Here is a 17,277-nt window from a genome sequence, read left to right as displayed (position 1 = left end):
TAGCTCTAACCCCCTGAATTTTCATAATCTTAGTAATTGCCTTCTTGAACTCCCTCATAGAGGTTCTGTCCTCTTCATTCATGCTGCCTCTGTTTCCATCACCCTCCCTTTGGGGCCCTTATTACTTCTTGCCTTGGCTACTCCACAGCTTCTTAATTTGCCCCCAGTCTTTTCCTATTTCTTCTCTCCAGAGTTTCCCAAACCATCTTAATGCACTGTTCTGATGAGGTCATTCTATTCCCCTAACAGAGTCATTCAGTGGCTCCCTATGCCTATAGAAGAGGACCTGAGGACCACCAGGACCTATCGCCAAGCTTCCTTTCTCAAACATATGTCCCTGCCTCCTCTTCTCCATTTTCCTCTTCCATTCTCCCTCCACTTAGACTCAAAGTCTTGCTCTCCTCTAATCAGGTAGTCTCTTGTCTCTGCTAATCACTGGCCAGCCTCAATACCTGCCCTCTTTGATCTTCACATCAATTCCTGTTGCTCCATTTCCTTGAAGGCCTGGGTCAAGGGCCAACTTCTCCATGAAGCCCACCCTCCGTTCCTATGAAAAATAAGCTTTCCCTTTTTGAGCTCCTTAGGGCAGATCATCTATGATTCCACCTTTAGACTTAACGCCTTCTTTTTGGGGACATATTTACATCTCAGCCTCATCCTCTGACTGGGAAAGGATGGTGTTTTGCCTTTTTTTTTTTGTCTTTTGGAAGGTGAGTTAGGTGTAATAGACATAGGAGACACTGGACAGATATCTGAGATTCTTCAGAGGTCAATCTGGGGGGCAGAAGCAAGGACCGGGAATTAGAAAGAGTAGGGTTCCTATTTTGCCTCTGACCTTCCTTGGGTGACTTTGGGGGAATCACTCCACTTATCTCACCATCAGTTTTGTCCCCTGTAGAATGGGGGGTGGACTAAATGGCCTCTCAGGTCCCTTCTACCTCTAACTCAAGGAGCTTATGAAAATAGATCTCATCTTGCCTCGCCATTTTTAATCTTTTCCTTTACTATTGGAGTCTAATGAATATTTACAGTGCACTGAGGCATGCACAATAGACACTCCACAAATGTGGATTAACTCCGTGTCACAGCCATTCATCGTTTTGCCACTAGATTGGGATGCTTTGCACTTGCTTCATTTGTAATAAAAATGACTGCACAAAAACTGAAACATAGAGCCCAGCAAAAGCCTGGCAGTCCATGTCTACACAAAGGGAAAAGGCCAAAAAACAGATAGGTGAATGGGGACCCTTTCTCTTCTAATCACAAGGCTAAGCATTTGTTTGTTTGGAGAGAAGAAAAAAAGCTTTCCCTAGAAGCATAGAACTTGTGAAGCCATTGCACACATTTGTAGTTCTCAGTAGGGTCCTCGCCTGCACATTTGCCTCCCAGCATCATTTAATGAACATATGACTCCTTGCCTTTAAAAGCCTAGATGGCCATGCCCTTCCATAGATTTTCCTATGGCAGATACCTTAGTGGCTCCCTATGCCTTATAGGTTAATGTCCAAACTCTATAGAAAGAACCTGAGCACCTCCAGGACCTACTGCCAAGCTTCCTTTCTCTAACTGATGTCCCTGCCTCCTCTTCTCCATCTGGTCCAAGCCTGTGGTTGAAGATGGTCAGAAAGGAGTAGGGAGGGCAGGGATACATATATAGCTCCTAGGAATTCCCTGGCCTTCCTAAAAGGCATCAAGACCAGTGCGGGCTGTGGGCATGGGGAGGAAAAACTGTGGAAGCCTGCACTATAAGAATCAGATGGGCTGAGAGAGCGTTGAACCAGAGAACATCTGTAATTTCATGGAGAGAGAGACAGAGAGAGAGAAAGAGAGATAGAGATAGATAGATAGAGAGAGAGAGAGAGAGAGAGAGAGAGAGAGAGAGAGAGAGAGAGAGAGAGGCAGTCCCAGGGAATGACAATGGAGAGAGAGCCATTTTCTTCTACTGGGGGTCTGGATCAGTGAGAGGCAGGCCCTGAGCTTTGAACTAAAGACAGATCAGCTATTCTTGTTACTGGAGTAGGAGGGGAAATCTAGTCCTGGGTTCCTTATCTGAATAGACATTTTCCAAGAGCTTCCTGGGTCCCTTGGGGGAAAAAGAATCCTCTGAGAGACCCACAATGGTTTAGGAAATGGGAGGCAAGGGGATATGAGGGAGTGTGCAATCCCTTCATTGCCATAGATCATTTTTTTCCATTTTTTCAAAGAACTGAAGAAATTATCATTGGAAAAAAAAATCACCCATCATCTTGTCCTTTCTAATACTTGTAAGAAGAATCAAGTGACTTTGAGAGGAAGCTGCCCTTGTGGTTTCTTTCCTAAGAGGCACTTGACTTTTCCCGCCGAGAACCCCTAGGCTGACTCTCAAGACAAAGCTTTGAGCCTGTACTTGAGGCTGGTCCAGGTTTCTTTTCTGAGGTGCACTGTGACAGTCTAGGCAAGTACCCCTAGACCAGCTCAGGGCAGCCAAGGTCAAGACAAAGCTTTGAACCCAGGCCTAGGATTATCTGATACCCAGCCCAGTCTAGGGCAGAAAGCCTCATTGCAAGGATGGTGCCAAGGCCACTGGAATGGGGCAGAGAGGAGTGCTGGACCTGGCATCAGAACGATGGGGGTGGAGAACCAGTCTCAGGTATTAGTGGGGTGACCCAGGGCAACTTAATCAGCCTCAGTTTATGGGGCTTACAGTATCAAAGGAGACTGGGGAACTCATTTCTCAGCAGCTTCCACCCCTGTTCTGTCACTCATCTAAGGAGCATCCCCAGACAAAAAAGAATGAAAATCCTCCCACACCCACACCAACAAATGATTACAAAAGCCCACATGAGTTTCAAATAGAGGAAAAATATGGATGCAAGGGCAAAGGATCATGGATTTAGATCTGGAGGAGTCTTTCATCTTGCACAACATCTTCATTTTTAATGTTGAGGAAACTGAGGCTCAGCAAGACAAGTGATTCACCCAAGGTCACACTGGTAACCAAAGACAAATCATCACAAGGCAGAGGCACAATGCCAGGGGAGTGGAAGTTCTTTGAGGGCGTTTGCTTTCTTTGGTCTCCCTATTTCTAGCACTTCTCCCAATGTAAATAGCTAATCAATGCTTGTTTGTCTGACTGATATCCCTTATCCTGCTGAAATCACCTACCTTCCTCTTGGCCAGCCCTCGATTCAACTTCCCCAGCCCTCACACAGCACTAGGTCTGGCTCCTTAGGAGCTCGGGAGGTGCCCATCTCAAGGTGACCGAGGGCTCCTTGCCAACAAAGGCCCTAGAAATTGAAGCATGGCTTCCAAGTCAGAAATGTCCGAAATCCAATTCTGATTTCACCCTCTCTATCCTCTTCTGTACTGGGGAGATAACGATGCCCGCCCAGGAGCAATGTTGTGTCGGGATTAATTAGTTGATATCTGTAAAGAGCTAATTGTTCCTATCTCTCAGCCTTAGGAGGGATGCTTACAAATCCAGAGGCTTTCCATATTAATGATGGGATTTCCCATGTCCAGAGACTCTTGCTCTCAATGCAAAGGATCTGGTGAATAGAGGATAGAACACCAGTCTTGAAGTCAGAGGAAAAAAGTTCAAATTCTTCTTCTGACTCATATTGGCACAGCCCCTTCCCCCTAAATCCAATCTACTTACATATCATAGTATCACATCCCTGATGTCATGGACTTCTTTGAGAACAAAAGACAAAAACAACTACTTACTTGGAGACCTTGGCAATGCCCTTAGTAGCTTACTAACTTTCAGAAAAGGTATCAATCTGCAGTAGGGGAGGGAAAGCTCTCATGTGGAAGTCCCTTATATCACTGAAATCCCAGGAACCTGTTTTGACTAAATACTCATGGCTTTAATCATCACTTCTATGGAGAAGTCTCTCAGGTCTGCCTCCCACAACCCTGAGCCCCTTCCCTAAGATCTGAACCTAGTGTCTGAGGAGATGAAGAAAGACTACTAGAAGGAGATGTCCCTCATGTTTAGCCTTGAAGGGTGCTCGGCTTCAGAAGGCAGAGATGGAAAAGGAGCACTGGAGTGAGGGGATGCAGATGTGGGTGGCCATAGCCTAGGCGAAAACATTGAAGTGGATGTTTTGGGAAGAGGGTGGAGAAAGTGACTAGGCTACTTTGGCAGGTACCCAGAATGCATTAGGAGGAGCAATACATAATTAACCTGGAAAGTTAGGATGGAACAACATTGGGAAGTGATCTCTTTATCAAACAGGAGAGTTTGTCTTTGATCCAAGAGGTAATAGGAAGTCATCAGAACTCTGGTTCTCTCACCTGGAGAGGGACATGGTCAGATGGGAAATTCCCATTGGCATGATGATGTCAAACATGAACTGAAGTGGGAGGTGATTTAAGGCAGGGAAACCAATGAAGAGACAACTGCAATAGTTCAATCCCTTGTTTATTTGATGGGAAAATTTGGTCCATAGGCTGCCTGTAGGCAGTCCATTTATAAATCTCCATTCTTCCCCTGCTGGGGATCTGCTCTCCCAAAGAGAGAATGTATGTAACATATTTTGTCAACCTTAAAAGCACTATATAAACATCCTTGACTCTTATCACAGCTATTTTTAAGGAAAAGGTACCATGCTGGTCAGCCCCTGGGCTGGAGCTCATGAAGGGCAGCTCTAATTGGGGTCAAGGTTCCAGCAGTCCCTGGGACTGATGTGATGTCTGGACAGAAATGAAGGATTGCCCAGAGGCTGCATTCCATTAGCCTGGGACTCTAGGCTCAAGAAGAGGCTGACAATCTAAATTATATGAGCTCATTTAGGCTGGGAAGTGAGGAGGAATCCCACATGGAAATGAAAATACTTGGAAAATTTAGAGGATTTGAAGATGATTGTTATCAGCATTACATCAACAAGTTGGAGCCCAAGTCACAAATTCTCAGACACTGTTTGGTGTTCACTCATCAACTTAATGTCTAAGAAGTCGGTTACAGACCCAGACGCTAATGAGACAAATCCCAGTCCATCCATACGGTATGACCATGATCAAGTCACTTCACTTCCATGGGCTTTTGTTTCCAAATTGGTAAAATGAAAGGTTTGAACATTGTGACTTCTAAGGGCCTCCTGGTTCTTGATGCCTGACCCCATGAGCTAAGCTGCCCAACCTGCGACTCTTGTCCATAGGCTCCTAATAGCTTTCTCAGTGGGTCCACCCAACACACAAAGAGGACCTTACTCAGATCCCTTAACATTGAGCAAGTAAATGAATGAATCTTGATTACTCTGTGGCAGTTGTCCCTCATTCTCGCCATGTGACAAGTCCACCTTGCTTTGATTAGACAGCTCCTCGATGTTACTCATCTGTGCAATCTTTCATTAGTCACAGGTTGTAGCCCGCTCATGCCTACTTGGGCCCCTCCAATGCCTTGCAATGCTAATTTGGTGACATCTCTCTTTGGAGACTGTGATACTCTTTGGGATGGTCACTGCAACCCTGAGGGGAAAGGTTAAGTTTGGGTAGTAACTCATTAGTCCCTCCTTGACCTGATGATTACAAATGAAATTTAACTAAGACATGAAGCTATCTTCTTTAAAATAGTGGTTCCTAATTTTGGGATGTGACCTGGGTCCCTTTGGTGGTCTGATGAAGGTTATGCACCCCTTTTTGGCATCATATTTTTAAAAGAAATAAAATACTTAAGATAACAGAGAAACCAATTATATTGAAACACTCTTATCAAAATCAATTTTTTTCAAATGATCCCAGATCATGGTGGTGAAGAACCACTGATTTAAAAGTATCTGAATATATAAGAAGTCTAAATATTACATTGACCTTTTTTTCAGCTCAAAGCCTAGTCATAGGTTCCTTGATTTAGAGTGAGAAGGAACCTGGGAGATTATTTTGTCCAACCCCATCACTTTACAGACAAGAGGATTGAAATCATGTATTCAATGAAATGTCCATTCGAGGTCATAGGGGGATGTGTCAAATCCAGACCCTTGGGAACCCAATGTGACACTTTGTTCATTTACCAAGCTGCTTATACTCAAGTGTATAATTGGCCACTGTCTCTCCCCTTGGCCAAGCAATCTGGGATTTTTTTTTCTCCATTTCATACCAGTTGATATAAGGCTTGACTCATAAAAGAGTCAACATGTCCAGGTTACAAGATGTCCCTGGCTCCAGGTTCACCTTGCTCTCCATGAAATACTGTGACTCTTGAGGAGCATAGTGTCTGGCATACAACAAGTGCCTAATACTTGCTTGTTTCCTTTGTTCCTTCCTTCCTCCAAATTCCTGTGCTTGCAATGCTAACATCTGGAACATACTACCCCATCTCCATAGCTGCAATTTAATGTGAACATGAAGATGCAAGGTCAGCCTACCCAGAGAGGCTGATAATCTCTCCTTTTAAGCCCTGCTTTATAATTTGGGCACTGATTCTCCATGGATCCTTCGCTTCTGAATAGACATTCTTCAGGTGTTTTTTTTTTTTATCAAAAAGCATATGGGAAGACAAAGTTCATCTATGACTTAGAGATAAGACCTAGGAAGGCTTCCCCAGGCCCAGAGAAATTAAAGGACTAGCTAAAGGTCATAAACTAGTAAAAGTCAGGTCATATTTGAACTCACTTCTCCCTGACTCTACAGTCAGTTTTCACCTACTCTACCCTGCTGCCATCCATAGCCAAGGCTAACTCACCACATCACAATAAATCTCTGCTTTCCATTCCTCTTTTGTAAACCAATGTCCAGACATAATAAAGAATGATGTCTTAAAAAACACAACCCCCTAGGAATGAAATATTAGTGATCATTGTTTCCTCTAACTCAGAGTTTATTTCCCAGGGTTAATCCCATTTTATCTTAAGGCCAGAATTCTAGATGCTTTGAAAAGTTCAGAGGGCATCCTCCTTCCCATGACCTTTTACAAAACATGTCCTTCTTTTCCTCCCTCCCCTAAAATCCCTTGCTTCTCTGAGCAGATGCAGATCAGTAGTTAGGCTGAGTTCAGGGTTGCAATGATGTCTGGACTTGGTTTATCTGATGAAGACATTAGTTTCAGGTTTTACCCAGGATTCCCACATTAACCTTTTTGAGGATATAAAATAACCCATCTCTCCTTGGGGTCCTTGACTACTAAGGTAGATTATTAAAGATAGATTATTTTTGAATTTTCCCACTAACTATGAACTATTCTTCCTTTTTTCCATTAAGGTACCAACAATCTGTTTGCTAATTCCTAACCTAAGTACTTTGCTGGGTGTAGGAGTTACTTTGCACAAAACAGCTAAAGCCTTCCCAGGATCAGTCTTGGCCTTCTGGCAGTTACCAATCTATTTTAATCCCCTGTTAGATTAGCTGTTAATTCTCTAAAGAATTGCCTTGTCCCAGCCCTTGGGGGGAAATGCAAGTTCAGTAGAAGAAAAGTGTTTAGATGAAGTTAGAGCAGAATTTTCTAATCCAAAGCACCATATGTCCCAGCACAAATTTTTTATTTTCTACTTACTACATCCAATCATCTCCCTACGTCACCATCTTCCACCATCTGAAACTGACTTTTGGACAGTGGTTATTGATGCAAGGGTTCCGACTGTTGATGGGCCAAAGGATCTGTATTAGGAGCATGAGCTAAAGGGATGGCAGACTGGTTGTGGTGGCCCCTAAAGTCTTTACTTGCCAGGGTTATCGGAAGGAATAAATAAGCAAGATGCTTGCCTTGTTAATGATATAAAAAACTCTGAATCAGCCCAACTTCTTCCTCAAATATTTACAGACCTTCCAAGAGCTAATTATCTCAAAGAAGACTCACCTTATCCACATGGTTGGCAATCTCTATTAAACGCTGCTTAACCTTCTCCACATCTTTTCCTTGTCTCTGAAACTTAAAAGGTAAAGTCAATGTTAGCATAAAAAATATCAAACAGTTTTTTGAGGACTCTAGAGTCATGAACTGGGGATTGGGGGAGTGCATGGACAGGAATCACTTAGGAATATGAAGAATGGAAAGGTCGTAGTGTGCCATTAAACCCACACTGAGGAGTTCATGGGTTCCCAGAAGGAAGACTTTCTCTATTTCTTTAGAATTAAGTTGTTCACAGAATGTAATGAGAATAAAGCTAGTATCAACTTCCACTTCATTGTTCTTAATAGCTGAACCTAACTAGAGATTACAGTCATCAAAAAAGCCTTTATGCTGATCTTGGTGATACTGTAATAGGTGGTCATTTAATATGAGTTGCTGCTAATATTTTTAAACTGTTGTGGGAGAATGAAATAATCCAAAGCGAGCACATTCCCCAAATCTTTCTCCAATTTCCTCATGGGAGTTTGACCATGAACTTACCTCACGGTTGTCTGCCACAATCACAAGCTCCACATACTTTGTCGTCTTTAGTGTCTCCCGTTTGTGCTGCCAAATAAATAAGTAAATAAATTTAACTTTTTTTCTTAGCCCAACTCCCTCATTTTAGTTATTTATGCTGTGATTGTATCTTTTTTAAATGAATCAAAAATCTAATTTTCTCTTCCTTATCTCCATATTTCATTGCAAAGAAAAAAAGTAAACAAACTTTTAAATAAGTAAGTACTTTTCAGAACATATACACACATACATTTCCACATTTTCCATTTAAGTGAACTTTTATTCAATCCTCCTGTGGGCTTGAGGAGTCCTGTTTGTCATCTTAGCAATAGCATCCAAAGGCTTTCCATCTTGGATGACTCAATCGATGTGAGCAATGATCACCATATTATATATTATTATGTAGCATTGAACCTGGAAGACTTGAGTTCAGATTTGACCTAAGATATTTACTAAGCTACACGATGCTGATCAAGTTATTTAGACTATTTATCTTGGTTTATTCAACTATAAAATGGTAATAATAAACATTGTTGTGAGGAGCAGAGGAAATAAAAGATGTGTACTTTGCAAACCTTAAAGTACTATGTAAAAGTTAATAATTATTTATTATTATTATGATCATTATTATTATCACATAGGAAACCAAGGTAACAGGAGTATTCTGTGGTTCACTTCTCTTCTCAGTCAAACATTAGCTGCCTGAGGGGAGGGCGCTTTACTTCTTGTTTGTGTACAACGGGGCCTTGCAGAGGCAATTGATCTAAGAGGACCACAGGGGTCATCTGATTGCCATTCCCAATGAGATCACAGACAGAATCAGGGAAAGAGTGGTGCTTTTTCTGAAGTCATGCTTGGAGATCATGGCTAAGTTAGGGATGAGAAGATTCCTGAGGGTCCTTGAACCGAGGGCCCTAGTTCCCAGGGTTCTTTTCATATCATAACATGTATCATTCATGTTCAAAGCTTATAAAAGAGATGTGACCTCTTTGATTTATAAAGGGAAGGAGAAATAAGTTTACAGATTTGAAGCAGGATCTTAGAAGACATCTGCTTCAACTGCCTCATTCTGCAAATAAAGTAATGGAGGCTCATAGAGTCATTTTTTCAAAATCACAAGAAGGAAAAAGCAAAGTCAGGATTTGTACCCACATCCCTTGTATCTGGATCTAGCACTCTCCCCTTGACAGCCCACTATGTTTTATGAAACTGGAAGATTCACTCAAAGGAGAGCAGATTCCAGGCAGATTTCATCCTGGGACCCAGAAGGAATGACAAGATGATGATCTGGAGGTAGTTATCATGATCACCAGAGGAGAAAATAAAGACTCTCATCAACTGGGGAGATGAAGAAGGAAGGACAAGAAGTGATTGTGAGAAAGTTAGGGGTTGCATTAACTCCTTATTTCTACCTTTCCAGTTCAAAAAGGGCACAAGAGACTCATGTGCATTGGGAAATTGCTGTTCAGTCATATCCAACTCTTTGTGATCACATTTCTTGACAAAGATACTGGAGTAGTTAGCATCTCTTTTTTCCAACTTATTTTACAGATGAGGAAAACTGAGGCAAACAGGGTGAAATGACATGCCCAAGATCACATAGCCAGTAAGTGTCTGAGGATGAATTGGAACTGTCCAGCTGGGAAGACCACATGGGTAAAAAGAACAAGATATAACTCAAGGACCCAAGGAGAAAGCTGCTCCCCACAAGACTTGGCTCTTTTGAAACCAGTAGAATGGAAACTCCTTGAGGGCAGGAACTAGTTTGCATTTGTGACTTAACCAGAACAGGGACTTAATAAATACTTGCTCTTTGATTGATGGAAGTTCCTTGAGGCCAGGACTGTCCCATTTATCTTAAGACATTACCAGCAGCATATTGCTTATTGGACTGGATGGAACCCAAAACTGCCTCCTTAAGGAATCCAAAAGGGGACTTCCTGAAGACAAAGGAGAGAAAAGCCTGGAAGGAGATGTGGGTCCAATTGCTCTTGGAATCCCAGATCCAAGACTTGGGCTTTATGAGTTGAACTGGATACTACCTTTCCCATTGAAAATTCGCCCATTGTAACCACCACTCTGAGACAAAGGGAAAATAAATGCCCAATTCCAATCAGAGTTCCAGTCACAGAGCCAAGGGAAATCTTTTTTTTTGGGGGGGGGGTTATAATATTCCCATTAGAACAGGATCTTCCAAACAGACTTTTAAAGAAAAAAAAAGTTTGTATCCTAGGACTGTTCCTCTGGGCTGCCCAGCTGTGCTGATTCATGAATTTGAGTTTCCTAGAAGGAAATCTGCAGCCTGGATGGAGGGAAGGAAAGGTTATTTCCTGTCCTTCAAGGATCTGTAATACCATTGGCATGACAACCCTTCCACCAATGCAGGCTATGACACCTTTCTGCCTTAGCAGATAGTCCTTAAAAATTAATATGACAAAAAAAGACAAAAACCAAACAAAATAATCTGCCTGAAGCCAACCTGGTAATTAGCCTCTTCAGTCCCTAAACAGCTTGCAGTCTATTCCCTGCCAGAGTTTATTGGAACCTGACCCCTGATTACTGACTAATTCAAGTAAAACTCCACAGCGCTATAATCTCAGTTCCTTCACCAATGTAGGTGGTGACTTACCTGGGCCAATCTCATCTGTATCACCCATTAATGACAACCTAAAGGGCCCTTATAACCTTCTCAGGGTTTTCCTGAAAACTTAGGAAACTACTTCCACTAAAATTAGGAGAAACATGACTGATTGCCAACTGGGAGACTTAAAAATCATGTTATGAACACTGCAGGGCTGCTACAAACAATGCTAACTGTAAATCTACCTGGAATCTTATTAAAAATCTCATGTTGATTCTCATTGCTCAATAACTTGTCAACAAACATTTATCAGATGCCTACTATGTGCCACACACTGTCTTGGGGATACAAAGAATTCTGGCAATCTTAATTCTTAACCCAACCCATTGCAATCTATTTAACTCCCAAAACACTGAATTTCTACCCAATGCACAAGCCTTGCTTCAGTTTGCCTGGGTCTTCCCACCAAGCTATCTCCTATTCTCACCCTGTGGCAACTTCACTTATAATCATACAATGGGATTTAAAACAATTTCATATAAAACAAACCATTGGGATGTGATGCTTTGCCTTTGAAATACCAACTTCATCACTGTGGCTAGTCCATGTACTGATACAGGTGGCCACCATGTCATGCCTAGTGTGCCACTGTCTTAGGTTGCTTTGGTCCTCTAATGTTGGCACTCACTGCTAACCTTCCCCATTTAGTTAACTTGTGATCTGGATGACAGACATGTAGGTCATTGCCAGGCCATCTTGGTTTGGCTTGTCAAAGTTCTAGCATGGTCTTCCAGAAGTCAGGCATGTATCCCTATGGCACAGGGAGGCATCAGAGGGGCATTTTTATGGGAGCTCTCTTGAAAACATGACACCAAAATACTGTGGTAATCTTCGAAGTTTGTGAAATTAAATAAGTTTTGAGGATGTTGAGAGGATGTTGCAAGCAAGTGGGAGGGCATGGGCAAGCGTTGCAGGATAGGAAGGAGTGCATGGGTAGCAATCTGCACAGTTGGAGAAACCTCAAAATCAGTGAGTTCATGTGAGGTCCATGGAGGATATTTGAGAATTTTAGTTCTAAATTAAGTAGATTTTTTAAAACCCATAAGCCATTCATTGAACCAGAGAAACTGTATTGAAAATTAGTTGAAAATTACTTGAAATCACCCAATCCAGGGTTAAACACCCTCTTGTTTTTCTGACCTCCTTGATAGTAAACTTGTCCAGGCTCTGGCCAACTGTACACAGAGGGGACCATTCTTGAGAGAACAAGCCAATAACGAACAACATTTTCTTGCTCTGCAGTTTTCAGAAAGATCTGAATTTTGTTATGAATTCATGGAATTGAGAGCTTGGGAGAAACGCCCAACCACATAATCACTAAAAGCTGTGAATGAGGGGTAAGCTGATGAGGACTGATGGCTCATCTCCCCCAGCTGTCCAAAGATGGTGATTTAAGTTGTGTCTACATGGTCCCAAAACATCTGGACTTCTCAGTTAAAATCAATCAAACTTGTTATCTGCTGATGTGGACCAAAATTAAAACAATAACACAACAGCACACACACACACACACACATACACAAAATACTCTCCAAATGGTTGTTTGACTTAAAATCTCACTTTAAGGCTTGTAAAAGCAGAAATGATTCCAAATCCACTCTAAGACCCCAAATCCCAGAATAAATAAGGAGTGATGATCCCATTGTCCTCTTCCCTGATCAGAACACCACTGAGGTGTCATGATTACTTCTGGGGACCAGATCTTAGAAATAAGCGGAAGAGTATGAATGAGCAGATGAATAAGTGTGAATAAGCAGAAGAGTATATAGAGGAAGTCAACCAAGGAGGCAAAGGATTTTCTTTTATTTTCTTTTTGTTTCTTTTCTTTCTTTTTTCTTTGATAGTATTTTATTCTCCCACTTATGTGTCAACAATTTTTAGTTATTCAATTTTTACAAGATTTTGAGCTCCAGATTTTTCTCCTTTACTCCCTCCTCTTTCCTCTTCCTAAAAAGGTAGGCAATTTGATACATGTTATACATGCACTATCATGTAAGATGTAGTTTTATATTAGTCACACTTCTGAAAGAAGAAACAGCTCAAGATACAAAAAACACAAAAAAAGAATAAAGTAAAAAAAATATGCTTTGATCTGCATTTAGAGTCCTTTAGTTCTTTATCTGTGTGGATAGCATTTTCCTTCATGAATCTTCTCTATTTGTCTTGATCAATGTGTTGCTGAGAATAGCTAAGACACTCATAGTTGATCATCAGAGACAGTTTGATACTGTGTAGTATAATGGTTCTGCACATTTCACTTTGCATTGGTTCATACAAATCTTTTTAGGTTTTTCTGAAATCTGTCTGTTCATCTTTTTTTTTTTTTTTATCACACAGCTTGTTCAACCATTAAGGGCAGCTATAAATATTTTTGCTTATGTAAGTCCTTTCTCTTTTTTATGATATAGTACAGTTATGGGTATTAGTGAATCAAAGAGTATATGTACAGTTTGGTTGCCTTTTGTGTATAGTTCCAAATTCCTCTACAGAATGGTTGGGTCAGTTTACAACTTCAGCAATAGTGTATTAATGTCCCAATTTTTTTGCAAGACAATGGGCTTAAGTGACTTGCCCAAGGTCACACAGCTGGGTAATGATTGTCTGAGGCTGGATTTGAACTCAGGTCCTCCTGACTCCAGGACAGGCACTCTATCCACTGTGCCACCTAACTGACCCTAATGTCCCAATTTTTTCACATCCTCTTCAATGTTATTATTTTCCTTTTTTTGTCAGATTAGCCAATTTGATAGGTATGAGGCAGTACCTCAGAGCTGTTTTAATTTACATTTCTCCAACCAACAGTGATTCTGAAAACTTTTTCATATGCCTATAGTTAGTTTTGATTTCTTCAATGGAAAACTGCCTGTTCATGTCCTTGATCATCTATCAATTGGAGAATAGATTGTGTTCTTATAGAGTTGACTCAGTCCTCTATATACTTGAGAAATGAGATTTTTATTAAAGATACTTGCTGTAAAGATTGCTTCCCAGCTTTCTGCTTTTCTTCTAATCTTGATTGCATTGATTTTGTTTGTGCAAGCTTTTTAATTTAATATAAGCAAATTATCTGTTTTACATGTCCTAATACTCTCTATTTCTTGTTTGGTCAAGTTGTGCCTCAACTTCTTTAAAAAATTTAGATGCTACACTACTTGGTCCATATATGTTCAGAATTATTTCTTTGTCTATGGCACCTATTAGCAAGCTGTAGTTTTCTTCCTCAACTCCTTTAATTAGGTTTATTTTTATTTTTGCTTTTTTATAGATTCTGCTCCAGTTCCTTATCTTTACCCTGGGTGTGTCTCTCACTCTCTGCTTTAAATATGTGTCTTTTAAAAAAATTAAAAAATTTTTTTATTTTAAGGCAATGGGGTTAAGTGGCTTGCCCAAAGCCACACAGCTAGGTAATTGTTAAGTGTCTGAGGCTGGATTTGAACTCAGGTACTCCTGACTCCAGGGCTGGTGCTCTATCCACTGCACCACCTAGCTGCCCCAATTATGTTTCTTATAAACAACATATTGTAGGATTCTGGATTTTGCTCCCTTCTGCTATCTGCTTCCATTTTATGGGAGAGTTCATCCCATTCACATTCCCAGATTTGATTACTAACTAGATTTCTCTCCATCCAATTTTTCCTCCTGTATGTCCTCTCTGCTGTCACCCTTTCCCTCCTCACCAACATTTTGCTTGTCTAGCACTTCCCCTAGTTTGCCTTCTCTTCTGTTAAGATTTCTTTATTCAACTGATAGTTAATATTATTCCCTCTTTAAGCCAATACAGATGACAGGTTCAAGTGAAATCCATTGCTCACCTTCCCATCTTTCCCTCCATTATAACAGGTTATTTTTATAGCTCTTCATGAGAAATAATTTACCTCATTTTTACCTCTCCCTTCCTTTTATACACAGTGTACTCCTCTTTCTCATCCCTTTTTTCCCTCAAAAAAAATCTTATACCTGTACCCTCTGTCTGTATTTATTTCTACTAGCTATACTATTAGTGAAATAATTTTTTAAGAATTACAAATATCATCTTTGCATATAAACAGTTCAGTTGTATTGAATCTCTTCTATTTTCTTTTTCTTTTTTAGGTTTCTCTTGGGTTTTGATATTGGAAATCAAATGTTTTGTTCAGTTCTGGTCTTATGAAAGCTTGAAATCCTTCTATTTCATTAATGGCTATTTCCCCCCCCCCCCCTTGAAGTATTATGCTCTGATACTTTAATGTTACAGCTACTAAGTCTTTTGTAATCCTGATTATGGCTTCCTGATATTTGAATTATTTCTTTCTAGTCACTTGCAATTTTTTTCATTGACATGATAGTTCTGAAATTTGACTATAATGTTCTTTGAAGCTTTTATTCTGGGATCGGTTTCCTGACATGATCCATGAATGTTTTTCAGTGCCAGTTTTGCCCTCTGGTTCCAGTATATGAGGGAAGTTTTCCTTGATAATTTCTTGAAAGGTGCTATCCAGGTCCTCCTTTTGATCATGGCTTTGAGGTAGTCCAGTGATTCTGATATTATCTTGCCTGGATCTTTTTTCTAAGTCAATTGCTTTTCCAATGAGAAATTTTACATTTTCTTCTATTATTTTTTTATTTTTTAAATTTGTTTGATTGCTTCTTGATGTCTCATAGAGACATTAGCTTCCAATTGCTCAATTTTAACTTTTAGGGAGTTGCTTTCCTCAGTTTTTCTATTTTCTTTTCCATTTGATCAATTGTACTTTTTTTTTTTTTTAGATTTTTGCAAGGCAAATAGGGTTAAGTGGCTTGCCCAAGGCCACACAGCTAGGTAATTATTGAGTGTCTGAGGCCCAATTTGAACTCAGGTACTCCTGACTCTAGGGCAGGTACTCTATCCACTGCACCACCTAGCTGCCCCTCAATTGTACTTTTTAAGGAGTTGTTTTGTTCAGTGGATTTTTATATCTGCTTTTCCATTTTGCCAATTCTACTTTTTAAGCAGTTGTTTTCTTTTCCCAAACAGCTGACTCTTGCATCACTCCCATTTCTTCTCCCAATTTTCTTCTACTTGTTTTATATGATTTTTAAGTTCCTTTTTTGAGCTCTTCCATGAGTTCTTTCTGGTTTTGAGACCACTTCTCATTTTTCTTTGGGACTTTGCCCACAGGTGTTTTGGCATTATTGTCCTTTTCTGAGTTCATGTCCTTGTCACCATAATAACTTTCCATGGTTACATATATTACTTTTATTTTTTTGCTCATTTTTTTTTGGCCTTTTTCTTTTCCTTTAAATTTGACCTCTGCTCCCAGAATGGAAAGGGCACTGTATCAGGTTTCCTGTGCCAGGGGGTGCAGGCCCTGGCTGTTTCCCTTGTGCTGAAGTGGGTATTTGTGGGTTCTCTCAAGACTCCTCACTCCCTGCATGAACAAGGAATGGTGAGTTGTTCGATCAAGCTCAGATCTTGACCTGCTCTCCTGCACCGCTAACATCAGAAAATTATTTAACTTTTGTCTTTTTATTTCCAACAATGAGCATAGTCACTAACACTTTGGAGACACTTAATTAATGCCTATTGATTGATCCCAAATGCATCAATGGGGAACTGAGGCTCGCAGAGACCCAGAGCTTTCTAAAAGCACAGAATCTTAGATTGGGAGAGAGCACCTCAGAGGCCATCTCTTCTGGCCATTACAGATTCATTGGGACCTTTTAGCCATGATGCATTTCCTTGTACTTGGCTGGGCAAGGTGGCTGCTTTTGAAGGCAGGCAAAAAGCTAGAGACATTACAATTAGAAAACAGAAGATGACCAGTTCTCACAGCCTGAGGAGAACAATGAGCAAATTTATGAATCCAGAGTTAGTTTACATTTCTTTAATGAAGAAAAGAAAAAAAGAAAAGACATCCTAGTGCCTTGATCTAGAACACATTGACTTGAAGATGACACCTTGCTAATAAATACTAAATGTATGAAATCCAAGCATGTTATTCTTCAAGCGGGATGGTAACTAAGCTTATGAGTTCATTGGTATACAGAAATTCAAGGGGACAAACTTACTCCAACAATGCAGGTCGCAGTTTCTCTTCAGTCTAGAATCTTAGAGTCATCTAAAGAACTAAGATGTTCAGAACTTGGCCCCAGTCACACAACCAATGTTTGCAAGAGAAGGAATCTGAAGTCAGATCATCCTGTATCATGACTGGCTCCCCCAAGACCATGGCCGTCTCTTTGTTACGAGCAATGGAAGGACAGAGGAAGCTAAGAGAGCTCCCTTTCCAAAGGCTCCTGGTCTGAGCTGACAATGGCAATGGAAGGTTTCCTGGCTATTGAATTTCTTACT

The 17,277-nt window shown here is 40.6% G+C and overlaps 1 protein-coding gene across 1 annotated transcript in view; it reads right to left on the bottom strand.

Moving 5' to 3' along the window:
• ADAM12 (ADAM metallopeptidase domain 12) overlaps nucleotides 1-17,277 on the bottom strand; it is a 371,590-nt gene that overhangs the window by 112,699 nt on the left and 241,614 nt on the right. The window contains exons 7-8 of the mRNA XM_074232182.1: nucleotides 8,309-8,374; nucleotides 7,775-7,846 (exon numbers count right to left, since the gene is read on the bottom strand). Coding sequence (XP_074088283.1) covers nucleotides 7,775-7,846; nucleotides 8,309-8,374 — 138 coding nt within the window. The remainder of the gene's footprint in view (nucleotides 1-7,774; nucleotides 7,847-8,308; nucleotides 8,375-17,277) is intronic.

The sequence above is a fragment of the Macrotis lagotis genome, chromosome 4 (assembly GCF_037893015.1).
Source record: "Macrotis lagotis isolate mMagLag1 chromosome 4, bilby.v1.9.chrom.fasta, whole genome shotgun sequence".
NCBI classification, from domain to species: Eukaryota; Metazoa; Chordata; class Mammalia; order Peramelemorphia; family Peramelidae; genus Macrotis; species Macrotis lagotis.
The sequence above is the reverse complement of the archived record's forward strand: the minus strand, read 5'-3'. Positions and strand labels throughout refer to the sequence as shown.